Here is a 20416-nt window from a genome sequence, read left to right as displayed (position 1 = left end):
GAGGATTCTTCCCTACCTTCTGAGTTGCTCCAGAGGGAAAATAATTACACAAGTGGTGAGATATCAGCATATCTTGGCAAGAAGGACAGTCTAACTACCAGCTGAAGCATAACAAAATACCTCTTCTCAGTGTTGGTTTAATGTGGTCTTAGTAAAAGCCTACCTTTAAAAACGTACTAAGTTTGAGTAACAAACTTGAGTCTGGCAGGAACACCACCTCTGTATACTATTTTTTCAGCAGATGAAAATCCGTCCAGATTCAGAGAGGTACAAAATGCAAAAAGATCACGGTAGCCAAACTCTAGATACAGTAAGGAGGCTACGTTTTGGAAATTTTGTCAGAGCTAGCAGGAAGGGTATTTTCTACACACACAAGCAGATGAACTTTAGAGAGCTGTTGCATGGTCTGGCTTATGACTGCAGAAGCATAAACTGTTGTTGTCTTTCTGGGAGATGATTGTTCCAATTTATAGAATCAATGTTGGATCAAATCAACCCCTCCTCATAAGAGCATCGTAAGGACTCATGCCACTTACTTTTTTTGCTATTTCAGGTTCATGCTCAGCTATCTGTAATATGAATAAATTAGGAGAAAACAGGCTTAAATACCTTTTGTTATCCAAAGGTCAACCAAATGAATACCTGTAATGATCATTTATTATCTTCTACAAATATGTCTAGAAATAGAATCCAATGACAGACTCCTAAAAATTGTCTAATTACTCCATTTTGAATACACTAGGTTGTTGGCGTGGCTCAAGCAATCAATAAGAAATCCGGAATTGGTGGCACTTTCACTGAACAAGATGAAAAGGTATAAAAGCTGGACATTTATGTCTCTTTTACTTTCATAGGGCAGTGGGGGATGGATATGTTATTACTTTTCATGCTGATCAGAAATTTTAAATTTATTAAAAATTGAACACCTCTGGAAAAGTAAAAATTCCTGGTAATACTGCAAATTTATTTCTTTATGAGGCCATGAGAAATGTGGATGTGAAATAGTTTAATTTCTGGATCAGCATACATCTCTGAAACACAGGCTTACTCTACTGAAATGCATTGTAAAACAGTTTCATAACTTTTAATAGCCATCATTTTTATTAATTCGTTCCAACTCTCCTGGCATTCCCAACAAACATATTCTGAATATTAGAATTTGTGTAGTGATTCTTTTTTAAATACTATATCACTTCTCAATATAGCAATTGCAAGATGAGAAAAAGCTTTGGATAAATTATGAACAATATATGAGATAATCAGTAGAGCAGACAGCACCTTGATTCCTAATTCTCACACTGCAGTTCCTTTCCAAACATTTCCAGACTTCACATTCAGATTGATGTAGGAAAAAACAGACTGCACTCAGGCTGAAAAAGTTAACTTAATCCTCAGCAATAAAAAAATCAGAATTCACCCTTTCCCTTTGAAAACTTCCCCTTTAAAACAAAATGCATACTGAGTATCTGCAGTATATCAGAATTAATCCCATTCCAAAAGGGGAAAAAAATTGTGGTTTTGCTGTGTTAGCAGAATTTTATTTCCACCTTCCAAGAGATTGAATTTCCCCAAATAAGAGAGGCACTCAGTTTTTCTAGATAAAATATGCATTGCTGCAAAATGAGTTGATTCCTCTGAGCTGCTTCTTATATCAGTCCTTCTTTTACCAGGATAAACTGTGAAGATCATTAGTTTAAAAAAGGGAGAAGAGATCCTTGAGGAAATAACAAATTATGAATAACTGAAAAAAACCCCAAACCCTGAAAGTGTGGTTGCCAAATATAAGTTTAAAATATCAATTAATACTTCAAAGTGAAAACAGAAAATTGTAGTAGCTTATCTTTGAATAGAGTTAAGATGCTGTGAGCCATTATCTTCATGAGGTGTTGATGTTCATTTGTCTTCAGGATTTTGCCGCGTATTTGGCATTTTGTGGAATTGTTCTTCACAATGCTCAATTGTATGAGACATCTTTGCTTGAGAACAGGCGTAATCAGGTATGGTCAACAGGTTTGTCCCAAGAATACAGAAATTACGATGGTTAGCTAGTAATCAGTGCCTGCTCTTGATACTTCTCATACAGTAATTATTCCTTGGCTATTTTTAATTACTCTAATTGAATGCTGTGTATCTCTGATAAAGCTCTAACTAACTATACTGAGAAGTAGCTGGGTACATTCCAGCTTGGGCTGTGAGAAGTGGACCGTCTAGGGGAAGAAGGTAAAACTACATGTCAGAAAATTCATTCCATGTCAATACACTTGATATTGTCTGAAGTCATCCTGTAGCTCACTGTATGTATTATACAACCAGAGCTGTGTATACTCCAGAAATTTCAGACAGCATTATCCCTACAGAAGGGTAGAGGTAATACAGATTGCTCTTTCAGTTTACTACAACTATAAATAGTCAGTAACCATATTTTCAGTAATGATCAGATGAAAAACTGAATTTCCTTCTGATTAATGTAACTGTATTTTGCAGCCATCTTTATAACTGATGGATTATTAATGCCATGGCCTTTACAGGTGAATATGTCTGCCACATACGGTATAAAAAGGTTTTGGAGAAACAAGTAGGCAGCAGTTGTTTTAAAAATTTTCTGGTAGGTCTGAGTTTCCAAGTGGCTATCAGTGTTTGTAAATTGGTACAAATTTGGATAATCTTTTCAGATTGGTTCCATGCTTCTTGTGAGGAAAAAAGGAATATAATATGAGCATATCAGAGCAGCTAAGTCCTTCAGCAGCAGCTCTGAAATACAGCAGACTGTATCTAAATGTTTTCACCAAATGAGATCATTAGGATCTGTTAGAATTACAACAGATAATAATTGTGTTCAAAAGTCTTAAGAAATGTAAATATCACTGTTTTTAGAATGCACACATGAGCCATGGGAAACTACTAGGTTTCCTAAGGGCAAGTAGCTGTGTGTTGTCTGGATTTCTCAGGTTTCATTTGATGAACTGCTAATGCCTAAATCAATTCTGTCTCTCTGACCAAAAACATCAGACAGCTAGCTATGCTATTTATTTCTTCCATTGAAAATGTCAAACTGGCTATTATTTACTGTTACCTTGCAGTCAGTGTGAGAGCCAAAACTTAATTTTGGTCACAGATACACGTGTTGACTTCCTTGATTCAGGGAAGAGGAGAAGAATCAAAGACAGTAGTCATGGTAATTATTGCTTAAATCACAATTAGTCAAAATTTCACAAAAGACCTTTTCCCCAGGTGCTTCTTGATCTTGCCAGCCTAATTTTTGAAGAGCAGCAGTCTTTGGAAGTAATTCTGAAGAAGATAGCTGCCACTATAATATCCTTCATGCAAGTGCAGAAGTGTACCATCTTCATAGTGGATGAAGATTGTACTGTGAGTATGTTTTTTGTCTAAAAGCAGAAGTGCTTATTCCCTGGGAGCAGCGTGGCCTTTTTCTGACTCAATAGTATTTCAGAATCATGGCCTGTCCCAAGATCCTGGCTCACTGAAGCAAAGCACAACCCCAACTCCTTTCCAATCTGCTCACCTGTGTTTCCTTCCTATTGAAAATAGGCTGCAGAACAAGGAGCAGGATATTATGTTGCATGCCTCAGTCTTGTACTGGCATTGCTAGTTTTACCTTTACTACTCATTACAGATACAGGTATACTAAGATCTGGAAATAAGGAAGCATTTCCAGGTTGTGTAGCACAGAAACAACACACAGCACTTGTGATCATCTGCCACAATCCCATCTCTCACTGTATTTAGAAGAGTCACTCCTGCACACAAGAACACAGAATAGGAATTTACATAATTTTTCTATTCACATATTCACACTGTCCTTACAAGTTAGATAAACTCCAGCACCTAGTTTGCAGTCTGTAGTTTGAATCTTTAGTACAGAGAGAATCTAATTTCTCTTTACATTTAGGCTTCTCACCTGTTTAAAAAAGCTGCGTGGAAAGCAACACAGAGATCAGTCAATATGTTTACAACATTTTGATGTCCTCACCTGACCAAGCAAAGCAGGTCTAGAATTGGATGAATGTTAAAATAAAATTCTGTGCTGACAGATAAATTTGGCACAGCTTGTAAATACTGGCATTTCTTCTCAGAGTGATCAGTAGAGATTCAAGACACTTCACTGATATTTAAAGTTGTATCAAAAGATATTTTCATGGTAGGATCCTATATGCTTGCTACTAGATGTGAAATGAGGTTAAAAAATTTTACACTTGTCTCTATTACAGAATAGGTTTTGATTAACTGCAACAAGCTTTTCATGAATACTACTATTCTAACTTATGACAACCTTATACACCTATATATTAAAATATCCTCTCGGTCTTCCAGGATTCATTTTCTAGTGTGTTTCACATGGAATCTGAGGAATTACAAGGTTCAGCTGAAAACCTGAAGAGGTAAAACAATGAAGTCAAACTTTTGTTCATTCCAGGGGAATGTTGAAGAAACAATTTCCACTGTATTACTGCTATTTTGATAGAGCAGGTTTTGCCCTGAAATGTACATAGACAAACTCTGTTGCCTTACAAGGTCATGCTGAGCAGAATAGGAGAGTAGGGCCTGATCTCTTCACTTTTGTCAGGTCTAAGTACATAGTTGTATCACAAGGCTAAGCTATGGAAATGTACAAAATATAAGAAGTAAAAATCTAAGTTGTTGGGCTGCTCTAAAACTGATCTGTAAGAAATCTGTGTAGATGATTATGTTGTAGACATATCCACATTAATAGATACTAATCCTATTTATTATTTTAATTAATTATTTTAATAATTATTCTTATTTCATAGATAGAGAAGCTGACTCAAACATGACTGACTAAATCAAGAATGAAGTTCTAAAGTTCTAACTGTCCATCCTCTTTGAGAAACCATTAAGAAGTTCAACTGGAAGGGAAAGTTGTAGAAATAGCTGAATTAAAATACCCAAATTAAATAGTTTCCAAATTTAGTCTGAACCTCTGTATTGAAGTTTGAAAATTACTGTCTCCATTACCTTTCTCTGTCATCAAAACCAGTTGTTTCAAATAATGTCAAAAAGTGAGACACAGTTGTATATAAAATGCACTACTGCAGATATAGTGTGCAGAGAGAAAATGGAGATTTCTGTATCCCCTTGATCTTTTTTTGCAGTGAACATTTATTATATTAAATTTAATTCCATATATTAGAAAATTATGTCCCAAGTATGTGGCTTGAGCAACTAAAAACTGTTGAGCTGTATTATGATTTTAGACAATGTACAACCAGAAAGTACAGAGGTACAACAGGCTAGTAAGAACACAGGGTGGAAGAGAAAGTTTGTGTTTACTTCCTCTTCTACACTGTGGGAATGATAAAGAGAATTTACCCTTCCTCTTCATTATCCCTTTCATGGTTACTAGTTAATGGACTCAAAATGTAATTTACTGCTTGCATGGGCTATCAGTAAATTATTTCTCATAACTGATAGGGAAGGAATCTTGGAGGCTTAACTGCATATCTGAATCTTGTTCATGAGACAGCACAATTATATGCCAAGGACTGTACTGTGAGTGAACCACTGGAGTCAGAACTTCTGCTATGCTTGAAGGGCACGATTTTGGGCAATAGAAGAAATACAATGACATGGATTAGATGGGAAGTATTACTTTACGTAAGAAAATTTCAGGCTTATTATGTAATCAAGGACCCTGAATCAAACTCCAAATCAGACCGGTTTTCAGAACTGTGGGGCATTGCCTTGTATAACCAAGTTTGTGAAATAACGAAAGACTAATTCCCTTCCTCCACCACTGTGAACATCCTCACAGCAGAAGGATAACTAAAGTCAAGTCAAATGTCAGAGGGAAGCTACAGGAGCTTGATGGGAATAGGTTTATTATTAGGACATACATCCTCCGCAAAAGCAGGCAAAGGGTCCAAGAGAATTGAAATACCTTAATTAAATACATTGTGGCTAAGAAAGTAGGAGATGATTGATTCTGTAAAGATATTTTATGTCCTGATTTGAAATAAACAGTTCTATTTCAGTAACAGAATCCCCATGCAACTGATTGTGCCTTTACTTTTAGAACAAATTTGAAATCAACTTAGAAGAAGAAAATTCAGAAACGTTACCTGCTGTGCTCTGTTTAAAGAATAAGTGAATTTCATCCAGTATTGATTTTTCAAGTGTGTCATATTTGTGAATGGAGCTTGTTTTCAAAAAGTTCTGTTTATTTCAATATAAACACAGTTGTTCATTCTTTATCCTTATCTGTGTAAACTGTACTGATTTGTTTATTTCTTAAGTTTGGTGTTCAGTGTTAACATTCTTGAATATTAGAGAAATGGTGGAATGTATAAATCAATCCACTCTGCAGTTCTGTGATGACAGCTGGATTAGGATCCAGGATTTGAACTCAACTCCGTATCTATTGGTTATAGCCTTTCCTTATACAGGAAATAAATTACAATTACCTGCTTTGCATAATGAAATGACCCATTTTCATACTAAGTGCGTAATAATAATGTTGTATCCTTCAGGGACTATGACACAAACAAAATCAATTATATGTATGCTCAGTACGTCAAGAATACGATGGAGCCTCTCAACATCCCAGATGTCTGCAAAGACAGAAGATTTCCCTGGACAGTAAGTAAAATAAGCTTAATTTGAAATTCAGAAATGGAAAATGTTCTTCTCTTTACCCTTCAAACCTTTTTTGTTTTCCCTAATTATTTCTATTAATTTAATGGCCACAGTTAGAATTATGCAAACACAAAGGAAGGTACATTTGCCTGGTAAGATCCACTACTGGTGAAGAAATGGTACAATACTCACACAGTGAGCCAGGTGGCCAGGGGAGGGATTTATCGCTACAGCCATTATTAAAAAAGCCTAACGTTAATTTGTCAATAAATAGTGTGATGTGGAGAGCTTGCTGTATATTCTATGGAAAACATTTAAGTGAAGAACAGCTGGAGGTTTTCACAGCAATCCTCGGTAGTTTACTGTGAGTGTTGGGAGTCTCTCAGAAGTTCCTTCCCTTTTATGCTCTCCTTTCCCTTCTTGTTCTGGCAAAGATTAATGTTATAGATGCAGATTCTTGGCTGTTTTGGAGAAGGAACTACTTCACTTTTCTTTGGGAGCTTTTGCTTCACACTTCAAGCATGAGCTTGTGGTATGGTGTACTATTGAACACACAGATACTGGAGAGTTAGGAGGGTAGGTCACTTGGCAAGACTCAGATTACAGTCAGGTTGCCTTCAAAGTTGTCATCAACAAAATGCAAACTTGTAATTCTGTATTCTCCTGTCAATGCAGAAATTAGAAAGATGCCTGCTCTCATTATATTTAAGCCTGCTGGCTAGAGGGTCTCGGGGAGAGGGTAGTAAGAGGGAGAGGAGTTATTATGATCAGATAGCTTCTTACCAAACTTGTTCTGAGATGCACAACAAAAAGGTCAGAAAATACAGTGTTCAATGTGATTGTTCCAGTAAGCGGAAAGAAGAGGCAGGCTCATGGTGGAGAGCTGTGTTGCTTCCCTTTTTCTCTGTGCAAGGTTTCCTGGATGTTCTGGAGTGGGTATTAGAATTAGAATTGAATTGCTGATGTGGCTAATAATTAGCAATAATTGCTAATGCTAACTGTTGCTCAATCCTTCATTAGGAATTGAGTGCTCACCACTTTGCAGCACAGGGCCCAAAGCTCTCTTAACTGCAGGAGTTGAAGTAAAACCAGAATCAGACGGATGTATTAGATCAATAAAGAAAGAGGTGATTATTTTGAAGACATTTTAAAATAAAATTAATACCTTGAGAGATACAACTGCTTGCCTGAAACAGGCCTTTCACTTTGTCAGTAGGGTTAGAGTTCTTTTGCATTTTTCGCTGGAATCTAGATGACTTACACCTTATACATGAAACTCATAAAAAGAAAATAATAGTACTGCTAGAAGGAATTTTGGATAATGTTTTTCAACACACAGTGGCTGCATTTTCACTACTGCGTAGGAGCAGTCTCAGGGCAGAGCTATAGGCTGAATGTTTTGAAATCTGATGAACCCTGACATGAGGGGAAATCCCAGGTGTACCAGGTGCCCTAGAAACCCTGGCTTGCCTCTTTGGAGGACATTCAACAGCATGCTTACTCACCTTATGAAAATAACTTTGTGCTTTCTAAATGCTTTGGTGGCCTCAGCTACCTAGGTAGTGACATGAGGCAGAACGACAGCTTGGGTTTATTCATGGAAGAGCCGTGATGTTGCCTGCCTCAGGTTCAGGCCACTTACAAGGACAGTATGGAAGACAAATGCTAAGCTTCAGCAGGCATGTGTATATGTTCTTCCATGAACCAACAAAGTTAGTGCAGTGGAGACAAAATTCAAATATCTAAAAGACTCCTTAAAGGCATTTAAGCCTCTTTTTGCTTAATCTCCTTCCTGTTCATTAATATTGGGTCAGGCATTCTTATTAAGCACTGTGGTCTTATCTCCAGTCCAGTCCAGTTTGACTTTCAATGCACCTGAACTTTACCATGAAACAGCAGGTTCTTCTCAGGGTAGCCATAAACCAATTTTCATGCAAGCTTGACTTTGTGCTTCTCAGCTGCCCTTGCTGGAGAGGTCTAGGGAGAGATGCTGATTCTTATATCCTTTTTTACATCTCATTTCACAGGTATGTCACAGTCAGAAAACAGCAAATCCTACTCTTGAGTTATTCCATATACCCTCTTGATAATGGGCTACTATGAAGTAGTAGTACTTAAGTTCCTTGGGGCATGTAAAGTATCTGGCATGATGTAATCCTTTAATGTTTTCTTTAAAGAATCACATTTCCTATTGCCACTTGTAGACATTATAGTGTTTGTGCATTTGCCTGCAAAGAATCTGTCTACAATCCTTGCACAGCACCAGAAAGCAGAGCAACAATAGTTAAAAAAACCCCAAACAAATAACCTTTTGATCTGAAATATTAGTGTGTACCCATTTTTTTGTGTTGCATACAATTAGAGATTGGACCAAATGTACTTCTCAGCAACTGCCATGTTATTCCAGGAGCGGTCAGAGCAGAACTATGTCCTGTTCTCACCAGGTATTTCAAAAAGATGCATTGTCTTTTTGTCCCACCCTTCCACCCCCCAAATAAATTCAGTTTCCTTCTCTTGGAGCACGAGACATGATAAAAGGTCTTTGGAAGACTGAAGAATATTGCCCTAGTTGGTGGTAGTTTTCCTACCTGTTGTTCTTTGGATCATAATTTGGTCTCCACTAGCCCCCTTTCATTGCCTTGGTGGATTAATTAAAGCATCTCCAACAAAACAAAAGAGTTTACGAAAATTTTAGTGCCACAAAATGCACAGTTAGCTTAATGTCAGGTAGTTACTCCTATTTTATGACATCTGTTCCTCACATTGCCATATTGCAAGTGAGGGGATATGCTGGAAAGGGGAGAGGTCAGTTCCTTTAACAACTCATCATCTGATGAGAGTAAAAAGGTGTCCTAAAGCCCATCTGATCTCTTTTCAGCTGTACTGAGTGGAACACACTGTCTTGGTGCAAAGTTGTCATTTTCATGGAAATGGTACCTTCTAATGAAAGAACCTATTATAAAATTAGCACATTTTTAGCACAGTTATGCAAGTCACTGTTAACTCCTACTGCATGAAGATTATCATCATTATCTGTATTATTATTCACCAAAGCTTGTACCAGATACAGTGTTTATTATACCATCCAGCCAAAGATGTGCAAACTCTTTGAAGACATGGTTGCTTTTTGAAGGAGTATGTAAACCAAGAATAGTTGTAGACCGCATCTCTACAGCTTTTTCACTTCAGCCACCTGAACATTAGCCTTTAAAATTGTAACTGTATTTTTCTGTTTATTTAACAGAATGACAAAGCAGAAAATGTAAATCAACACATAAAGAGTTTGCTGTGTACACCAATAAAAAATGGGAAAAAGAATAAAGTGATAGGTAGGTATCTTTACAAAAAATATTTTTATACATGTCATAGAAATATTTCTGTGCTCCACAGTAAAATCTCAGCAACATGGAATCTCAACCCAGGAGTAAAGATCCTTAATTAATCATGTTTTCAACTAGTAAGTCCCCTGCAACCCTGACTGTAAATTGCTTACCTAACAAGTTACCAAGTATCTACAACACTCTTGTGATACTTCACCATTTTTATAAAAGCTTCTTTGCATTTGAAAATTTTCTGTATGCAAAATTATTTTCATTGCTTCCTGTTCAGAGAGTCAGTTACCACTCTTGCTTGTGTAGATCTTTTACAAGGCAGTGAAAGGAAGAGAAGATGTAAATCAGTAAAAAAACTCTTCAGGCCTGAGCTCTCTGTAGTGCTGGGCTTTTAGGGAACAGTGGTGGCATGTGTAAAGGCAAGCTGAACTGCACAGACATTGACGGTTTCCTCAAATGAGACTCAGGTACAGAAAGATTCATCCATTCGAAGGCTAGCTGCCGTGCAGTTTTGGTGCTACGAATTGCCCTTTGGAGGTGCCTGCTTCTATCTGTGGATTACATAGGGAGTCTACAGTCCTATCGTAAGACACTAATTTAAGTGTCTAAAGCTACCCAGTGTAAATATCTCTGCAGCATCTCCTTTGTTTTGTCTAGAAGTACTTTTCTTCTATTTTAAAGAGTGGCCATAGTACGGCTGGTTTCCTGGGGTAACATTTTCAGAAGTAATTTGACATCCACATAGGTCCACATAGGCCTAGACGCTTATGGAAACTTAGAAGCCTAGTTATCTCTAGTTCCCTAAAAATAATTAGGTGGCCTTGGTGTGGGTCCTCGAAGATGAGTATACACTTAAATAGTTTTGAGGATCTGGTCAGGGAATAAGCTTAATGAGCTTTCAGTCTTTCAGTGAGTTTCAGATTCACCTTAAACAAAGGGATGATGATGCTTTTGGAAATTACCAGGACTTCCCTGTCCTGTGAAGAGTAGAATGAGTGTCAGCCTGCTTGCATGGCATCAGTAAGTCCCACAAGCAAACAGAACATAAAATACCCTAATTCCTAGATAGCAGCGTGAATCCAACTTCCTCAGCTTTGCAAAATTTGGCAAGTAAATGTTAAGAGTTCCAAGAATGCATTTTTTAATGGTCTTCAAATATTTTTCCTTGATAATTATGGCAAAACTGCATAACCCAATGTATGTAGTAAATATGAGGTCCCTTTTCCATGAAGACAGATCTTTTTTAACTCCTGAAGCAGAAAGAGAAGCATCATCTTTACCTAATGGAGTTCTCTGAAATTTCTTTTGATATCAGCTTCTATAATGAGTTCTTTTACTACATTGTTTTAAATATTCTACCAGACCCTAAAAAACCAAGATGAAGATTGAACCATTGAGCTTTAATTAGAGATATTTTACTATTCTGTTAGGTACTGATAAAACAGTTGCATCTGATCTCATACAGTTTTTTTTGTATTGTTATTTTCTGTGGAAATTCAAACTGAAAGTTTCAGTCAGGCCACCCATTTAGGTGGGTTTTTCAAATCTGAGTAATTCTCATTGGAAAATGTTCTTCAAAGTCTTTTAAGGTTTCACAGCGTGCCTAATGTTCAGATCTTTAATAGGGCAAGGTCAAGAAGTTGTCTTTGGGACAATACCCAGACGTTCCTTTAGCATACTATATACTATGTAAGACTATTATTATAGGTCTACTTTTTTTATTCTTAAGACTAGTATACCCAAAACCGGCATTTGGGAAATGGGGTGTGCAGATGGGCGTGGGGTGGGAAAAACTGTCCACAGCAAAACCAAGCAAATCTTACTGGCAAGAAAGATGAAAAGAACTTTTTTATTCTCCCAACTTGTGCATTTTTCAGGTATGTGGTGAAAGCTTTACAGAATCTTTCTGTGGTTTTATAACTATGTCCCAATAAAAGACTTTTGAGTTCCTTTAATTTTAATGTATGGACCCCCTCAATGCTTTGGGGAAGCTTTTGAAAAAGGCTACAGTTAAAGAGTCTCAAGTACTACATAGTATATTTACTGCAGTTCTCTCATTTTTTAAGAGACATTTACATGCATCTAAATGCTGTGTCTTTAGAAGAATTCATTTGCTTTTGTGGCTTATTCACTCTTGAGTCTTAATCTTGTGTTCATTACATCACAGTTGCTATGGAAATAATTATAAAGTCATAAACAGTACTAAATAGAGATCTGAAAGTGAGTTTCATGAGATTTTCCTATAGAGTTTTATAAGTCAGCTTCTTTTTCCCAGAGAAAGCTAATCTTGTTCTTAGTGAATCCTTATTTGCTGGGATAATATATTTTTACTATCATTCAAGTATCTAGTCATCTTGTTCCATTACGGTTCAGAATCCTGTTTGCAATATTCAGATACCACAACCCCTGCCACAACAGTTTACAGCTACAGCTAAAATATTCTTACTGATCTCTTTAGAGGAGACTCTGATACTAAAATAAGTTCCCCAAACAGAATGTAATTTGGAAACAGGACAGTTTGTCATTGTCACCAGACATTAAAATTTCTACATGCAATGCCAGTGTTCTTCTAAAAACACACTTTGCATGTGTGTGCTACATTCTTTTCCTCAGTTTTTCTACCTCCTGTAACAGGGACGATGCACACTTGCTCCCTCAAAGACTTTTTTTCCTTTTAATTAGAAACCTTAATGAGCTTTTTTAGTCTGTAAATATGGAGTACTAAAATGCTGGAAATACTTTCATATAAAAAATTAGAATCAGCAAGTATTCTTAAGCTTTGAGCCTCAACTTGGGTATTCTCTGTTTAGTTCATTTATTTTAAAAAATTTCCAGTACTGACTCAAATAAGGAAGTGAAAACTCTGTGTACCACTGTTCTGACTTTCATAAATGTTCTTTTGGCACGGTTACAAAAATTTAATTAGCCTCCAAAGGACAGATTGTCTTTAGGGATTAAATCAATCTAAAATACTATTAATAATAAAAGTTAGGATGAAAACGACCCTAGAATTTCACAAGATAATCATGTCTGTAAAGCCCCACATTTTTGTTTTACAAATCCTAAAAAATATTTTTGAGTCTACTGAGTAATATATAACGTTTTAGCATTTATTCTAGAATACAGTGAAATTACTCTAAAAAGCTTCGGGGAAAATCCTACAGCACTCCTGGGTGTCACTTCTATGTATATTGGTAGTTTATACTGTAGGCTAAACTGTCCTAGACTTAATTTTTCTTTTGATGTTCCATACGATAGGTGATATGTTGGCAGTTCTCTGTATTACTTCTTTTAATTTCTGTATCCTGGCATAGGGGTTTGCCAGCTTGTGAATAAGATGGAAGAAAACTCAGGCAAAATCAAGGCTTTCAACAGAAATGATGAACAGTTCCTGGAAGCATTTGTCATCTTTTGTGGCTTGGGGATCCAGAACACACAGATGTATGAAGCTGTAGAAAGAGCCATGGCCAAACAGATGGTGACATTAGAGGTGAGCTCAAAATCTAGGTGGTCCTTAATCAGCCCAAAACAGGTCCTAATTTTCTCCAAACCCTGCCTGTTCTACACATAAGTGCAGCTACTCACATGGATACCGAACAGAAATTGTTCTCCCCCAGGAGAACAGCATTTGGCCCGCTGAGCTGCACAGGAATTTTTCTGCTTGTTTACGTATCTGCCAGCAGACTCTTTTATTTGGTATTGTATTTTAACTTACTCATGAGGTTTAGTGGTGAGCTGAATGCATCTTTTCCTCTACATGAGGCTACGCATTGGCAACATAGTGGATTTGTTCTGTTGCGTAGGAAGAGGAAATGGTTTGGGGGATTAGGGGCTTCCTTTTCTTGTCTGAGGTTTTCTGTGATGATTTTGGCTCAGTCCTTTAGACAAATGGGTTTGTGGAGTAACAGCAGCATTATTGTAGGTTTTCAGCAATTTCCTCAGACTCCATCAAACCATATCAAGATGAACGTCATCTGGTCTCAGCCTTTGAATTGGTTACTGTTAAATTTAATAGCTAAAGAGGGCTTTAGTCTGAGAAGCTGAATTACTCAGAGGTGATAACTTGAAGCTGAAAGTGAAAAATTTGTAGACTTTGGATCTCCTAACATTCATTATGTAAACAGAGTGTTTGCAGAATTCCTAAAATGGGGATTATGTACCCTGTAGCCTCTAAAAGAAACGTTAAAACTCTCAAATAAACCTTATTAAGGGAACCGTATTAAGTCACGTTAAATAAAAAGGTAGTAAAATTATTGTCAAAATAATTTCAGTGCTTTAAAAAAAGAGAGCTGTTTGTTTATATGGCAAACTAGCAATTCTTTCTCCTACTATAACACTTTATAGATAATATACGAAGTCCAGACAGATTATAGGTTAGTATGTAAGATGGCTTCTTTACAAAAAAAGCCAGCCTCTAGTTGCTAAAAAAACTCCATAACATTTTCATGTCCTGTGTTCTCAACAGCTAAAAAATATGAGCTTATTTTGTTAATTTAAAACAAACATACTGTCTTTCAGACTTTTCTGCCAAGTTTCAGTTAGGGCAAAACTTTCTTTTATGTCTGAATAAACTCCTGAAAGGATTATTATGGCAACAACATCAGGCTCATAACTATAGCTGTTTCATGTATTATTTGTCTTTGAAAGTGGGGCATGAAAACTTTCCAAAGAGAAAATCAGAGTTCTTTGCTCTTTTATAGAAACTATTTACATTTTCTTGGCCTAATTACCTCAAGAAGATCCTGTGCTGTGGAAGATTTGTGAAAGCTGCAGATACCTCCCCATATGCTTTCAGATAGCTTCCTTAAAACCAGTGCGGGCCCTGCATGGACACTAGATCTCATCAGCAAATGCAATTTAATGCAATGCAGTGCAGCTGCAAGCTGAAAATTCTGCTTTAGGAAAAATACCTTTTTGTCACATTGCTCTTTTTCTTGTACTAAGGGCTGCTTTTCTCTTTCTGTAGGTTCTCTCATACCATGCTTCTGCTGCTGAGGAGGAAACGAGGGAGCTGCAGGTAACAGCGGTAATTGAATTTTTTACTATTACTTTAGAAATATTCCTTTAATAGAACAACAAAGGGCAGTCCTTTATACAGATGTAAATGTGCAGAAGCATATCTTCCAGAAATAAAAATTACAGTGAAGCTTAAACTGATTGGTTCCTGAGTTGAATCAATACATCACATAAAAGGGAAATGTTACAATGTGTACAATGAGAGATACAGGTTGGCCAGAGAGCTGCAATTACAGGAGAACCAGAAGTATACCGACCACCTTTCTCCTGAGTTTCAGTGACAGTAACAGCTGATGCAATGTTAGTATCAACTCACAATGATTAAGTATTTCAGAAGCAAAATGTTGAGAACTCTTCTTTCTGCAGCCAAGGCTGAATGTTGTGTATTTTATATCTTTGGTACCTTTCCAGCATCCCAAGTATGGGTGCAGCTTTATGGCCTTACAGAGAAATTCTGTATTTAATTGTTAATGCAATGATTTTTTTTATTTTCATAGTTACTTTTCTGTGCAGTGTCCTTTTCTGCTCATGTTTAATTCTGTGTTTAGAAACCACTGCCTAAGAGATAACTACAGCTATGATTTGAAGTGTAGTTCAAAGCTCAGTCTGTGCTTAAGTCTCTCCAGTTCTCTCTGTTGGAGCAGACATTCTGGGGAAATAGCATCGCCCCTGCTGTACAAAAAAAAATGGGAGGGATGGAGGGATGGGAAGGAAGGTAGACACAGGGGACCACAAGCTGGGTAGTATGGGACTAGACTGGACAAGCAAGGTGCCACAGAACAAGGCACAAGTGTAAGGATAGTTCTAGAATTAGCGTCACACAGGTTTTGAACTTCAGTCGTACCACGCTGTTGCCATCAATAAAGAAGCACTGACAAGACCAGCATGCAATGCATCTCCTAGGGTTTCTCTTCAGGACTTGCATTGTAACCTCTGTGGTTACATCTTTACTGCTAAATAAAACAGAACCACAATAAACCTAGCGCTGAACCAGTGTCCACCTCTACTGCTTAACTGTCCATGTGCTTCCTAGCACAATCTTGGCTCATGTCAACCACCACTTTCTAAGGCGGTACCAGAGCACATGGTACCAGAGCACATAGCACAGGCCAGCTCCCATAGGCAGTGTGGATGAGTGCACCAGGTTTGGCTTCCTCTAGCCTACAGTCTTGCAGCGCTATTCGAGCAGGTTTTGCACCCTCAGATATATCACATCACATCCCAGGGCAAACAAATACCCTTATTTTCATGCTATGAAGCCATCACTCTGAATTTTAACAGAGCAGTCAGATTAGTTCAGATAATTTGAGCTGAAAAAAGAAAACAGGCACTAAAAATAAGGGTATCTTACAACTTCAGGGCACCACAGGGAGCCCAAAGCAAACCATGGACCAAGTACTATCTAGTATGGACAAATCAGTTCATGGCATTTCGCCTCATTGCTAGAGAGTGATCCCTGTCCTGTTTTATACAGCCGTTCTGAGCAAGTGATTACTTCAAGTACTACTTCAGGGAAGTATGTAAGAGTGGCAGTTCCTTTCTTATGCAAATGATTCTTTCCTTGCAATCTAACTTACTTTCAGCAAGGTGTAGAGAACTTTTTCTTTTTTGGTGTGCTGACAAAGACTTTACAAAAACTTCCACAAAGTACTTGTGCTAGTATTTTCATCTAATTAAGAACAACCTCTGCCACATTACTGGGATACCTGTGTGTTGACTATCTTCCCATTAACACATCATAGAAAGACTTCAGTTTTGAGACCAGCAATGTGGAGCAGCTAACTAATATAACCACCTTGCCTGAAGTGACAGACAGATGTTACTCGTAGTTTATTCCAGGCTTCAGATTGTACAACTTTGATGTAATATATGGAGATGTGATCCAGGTGCCTAAATTACAGTGATGTAGCAAGTTACTGTCTACAAACTGGGCTGGTGGCTAAAGCTAACACATTGCATATTACAGCTTTTGTTCCACTGCTGAGGGTCAGCTGATGAATGGCAATTTACTTGGCTTCAGAATTTTATTAATTTTTATTTTGCACTCATATCATTGTATCAAGCCAGCCAAAATAGATTAAAATGATCTTTCTAGATATGCCTTTTTATGATTTGCTTTGTTTTGCTTCTAAATAATCTGATAGCACAGAAAGTAGATGCTTCATCAGGCAGTTGGACTAGATGATCGTTGTAGGTCCAGCTGGAACTATTCTATTCTTTCTCTTCTCTTCTCTTCTCTTCTCTTCTCTTCTCTTCTCTTCTCTTCTCTTCTCTTCTCTTCTCTTCTCTTCTCTTCTCTTCTCTTCTCTTCTCTTCTCTTCTCTTCTCTTCTCTTCTCTTCTCTTCTCTTCTCTTCTCTTCTCTTCTCTTCCTTGTGTAATAGGCTGCAGTAAAATTTTTCACTTTCATCATCATTTCCACATACTACAGAATGTCATATTGCATCAGGCACCTCCTTTGAGCCTGCATACTGTCTGCAACCCGTGGTTTTATCATCCAAAGCAAATGAAACAAAGCAAAACTGTTTACAGTTGCCACTCAGTTACCACAGTGGTCCCACATTTTCCTTAGCCTTCCTTTTGCTGCCAATGTATTTACAGAAGCCATTTTTGTTGCCCTTCCCATCCCTCTCTAGTTCCAACTCAAGCTGAGCTTTGGTTTTCCATCTTCATCCCTGCACACTTTGGTAATGTCTCTATATTCTTCCCAGGTAGCCCATCCCCACTTCTTCCTTCTGTGTACTTCATTTTTTTCATTTGAGCTCACTCAGGAATTCCCTGTTCATCCATGCTGGCCTTTTACCATGCTCGCTTGACTGCCTGCATGCCAGAATGGACTATTCTTGTGCTTGAAGCTTTCCTTGAAGGTAACGCCTTGGTGTATGAAATGAAGTTATAAGCTTTATCTGTAGGTTTTTCAGTCATAAGAGAAGACAAGGTTTTAAAATTATTTTCTATACTTAACCAGGTAAAGAAATTGAGTCATTAATTAATTTTTTACTACTAATTACTATTAATAGAATGCCTATAGTAAGCCATAGTAATTAAAAAGTCACAGTTATGCAAAGAGGGGAATTAATGGGCACATTTTCTTCTTTTCTTGACTATTTCATGCTCTTTATAATATTACTGAGGTGGAGAAATTGAGCAAGAGGTTGTAATTTGGTCACTGCTTACAGAAGCTGACCATAGCTCAGTAACTTGAAATTAAAATAGCTGATGAAGTCTCATGCTGTAAAATGGGGTGCAGATAGCTCTACAGGCTTCAGTAAGTGAAAAAGAAAATATCTAATGCAGTTAAATAACACTTGAGTAGCTGTAGAGTGCAGTTTTTTATGTCTCAGCTGAAATGAAACTTATTGTTGTGGCTGTCAAGGGCAGGAGATCAAGAAAGGGAAAGATGAATTATGAATTAAGTCAGAACACAGGCATGAGATGTTCTGTTGAGCTCCTACTGTGTCCTTCCAGCCCTTTTCCTCATGAAATACCAGACTGCAGTTGCAGTTTTTCAAAATTATGTCATTAGAGTTCCTGAATGGTTGCATTATTTTCCACTGAACATAGAGGCCTGGTGGTTCTTTCACATGCTTATAGGTGAAATACCACATGAATCCAAACCGAGGGACACAAAATTACTGGTACAAGAAATGTGTAAGAATGTTGGAATTTTTTTAATCATCAGGTTTCAGTATAATGTGAAGGTAAAATTTAGTATCTCACTACTTCTCTGGTGAAAAAGCAGATACTTATGTTATGCTTTCTCTCTCCTAGTGCTAAGTTGTGTTCTCTTATTCTTCTCTAGGCTGCTGTAGTACCATCCGCACAATCTCTCAACCTAACTGACTTCAACTTCAGTGATTTTGAGTTATCAGATTTTGAAACAACACTGTGCACAATTCGAATGTTCACAGACCTCAACCTGGTGCAAAATTTCCAAATGAAACATGAGGTATGAATGCTGTCAAATGCTGCTTCACATAAAGAGACAACTTAGTTATTAGGAAATCAGGAGAATAGTGAAACGAGCCTACAGTATATATAATTGGAACTCTGTGTTAAAGAGTAGTTAGGAAACTAGGAAGGTATATAGAGTGGGCAGTACTGGGGTTTGTCCTCAGTTTGGTTCTACTGAATGATTAATAATTTAGTTAATGGACTGTAAAATGCTTTTAGAAAACTTGGGAAGTGGAGCTAGAGGACTTGGTTACAATTCAAATGAGTTTGAAAATGTATAGCAAAACCAGGAAGAATAAATACATAAAGACTAACAAAAACAGTCAAATGCATAAATTAAAAATGGTAAACAAAAGAATAGCTAGTGGTAACAGAGAAAAACATTTCACAGCTACTAGTATCAGAAACCGTGTAAAAGTCAATAATGTGCCATAGTAGCAAAAAGGGGCAACTTTCATTCTTTACTGACAGAGTGGTATTTAAGGCCCATGGAGTAATTATGTTGTAGCTCATATTTGAAGAGACACAGAGATACAAATCAATTTTTAAAAATAACAATTTAGGAGATTGAGGAAAGTTTGAATGAATTAAGCTGGTTTTCTCCAGAAAACAGAATATTGAGGAGGGAGATGATAGCAACTTTTCAGTAAGTGAAAGACTGTTATAAAGAAGACAGTAATATTGTTCTCTATGTCCGTATAAGGTAGTAAAAGTAATTAGCTCAGTCTTTCCCCCACAAAAGATTAGATTAGAGATTAGGGGGAACTTGATAGTTATGGAGATAGTAAAGACTGAAACAGATTACTTATGTGAGCTGTGGAAATTTCCCTGAAGGTTTTTACCAATAGATCTAGTTGTAGATATGCACCTGTCAGAGGTGATCTAGACAGGTATTTTTATTTTGTTCCTGGCCCTGGAGGTAGACTAGATAATTGCTTAGGCCTCTTCCAGTCAATACGCACAATTTCTATTTGTAAAAACCTTTGTTTTTAAATACTTTATTTTTGCTTTGTATATTTTTCAACAAAACTTCCAAAGTTCAGTATCAAAATGCAAGATTAATTTGGAGGACTTCATAGGCAAACAAATTAGTGAAAGAAAACAGGTATTTAGTTTCACAGTACTTAGTTTCACCTTTGTAGTTAAGGCCAAGAACTTGTACTTCCTTAAGGGATATGTCCCAACAGAAGAGAGGGAGTCAGGTAGCCCAGTAATGGGTGGGCTTCTAGTGTCTAGTGGAGCAATTGTAATGTATTTGCAAAACCAAAATAACACCATGACAATAGACACATAATTACGCATCTCAATAGAAGCAAGAGAACATTGACAGCTTTGAAGCTATGCTTTCACCTTTCCGTACTAGGGCTACAGAAAACTGGCAGTAGCCTAGCACTCCTTTTTTAACAGTGGAAAGGCAGAGAATACTGCTGCTTTTGTCTGTGTGGAATCGATTATGTGGGTGAATGATACTGGATCTTCATTTCTGTCAGTAAAACATCTTTC

At 37.2% G+C, this 20416-nt stretch overlaps 1 protein-coding gene across 4 annotated transcripts in view; it reads left to right on the top strand.

The window, feature by feature from the left end:
* Positions 1 to 20416, top strand: part of PDE5A (phosphodiesterase 5A) — a 57862-nt gene that overhangs the window by 23800 nt on the left and 13646 nt on the right. For 3 of the 4 annotated variants that reach the window (XM_075708807.1, XM_075708811.1, XM_075708810.1), the window contains exons 4-12: positions 743 to 814; positions 1908 to 1997; positions 3232 to 3369; positions 4333 to 4400; positions 6507 to 6615; positions 9857 to 9941; positions 13259 to 13434; positions 14911 to 14970; positions 18762 to 18908. In XM_075708807.1, the coding sequence (XP_075564922.1) occupies positions 743 to 814; positions 1908 to 1997; positions 3232 to 3369; positions 4333 to 4400; positions 6507 to 6615; positions 9857 to 9941; positions 13259 to 13434; positions 14911 to 14970; positions 18762 to 18908 (945 nt within the window). The remainder of the gene's footprint in view (positions 1 to 742; positions 815 to 1907; positions 1998 to 3231; positions 3370 to 4332; positions 4401 to 6506; positions 6616 to 9856; positions 9942 to 13258; positions 13435 to 14910; positions 14971 to 18761; positions 18909 to 20416) is intronic. The other variant, XM_075708809.1, reaches the window with a different exon arrangement.

This window comes from Pelecanus crispus, chromosome 4, assembly GCF_030463565.1.
Source record: "Pelecanus crispus isolate bPelCri1 chromosome 4, bPelCri1.pri, whole genome shotgun sequence".
In the NCBI taxonomy this organism is placed as follows: domain Eukaryota; kingdom Metazoa; phylum Chordata; class Aves; order Pelecaniformes; family Pelecanidae; genus Pelecanus; species Pelecanus crispus.
This window is presented reverse-complemented; position numbering and strand designations above follow the sequence as displayed.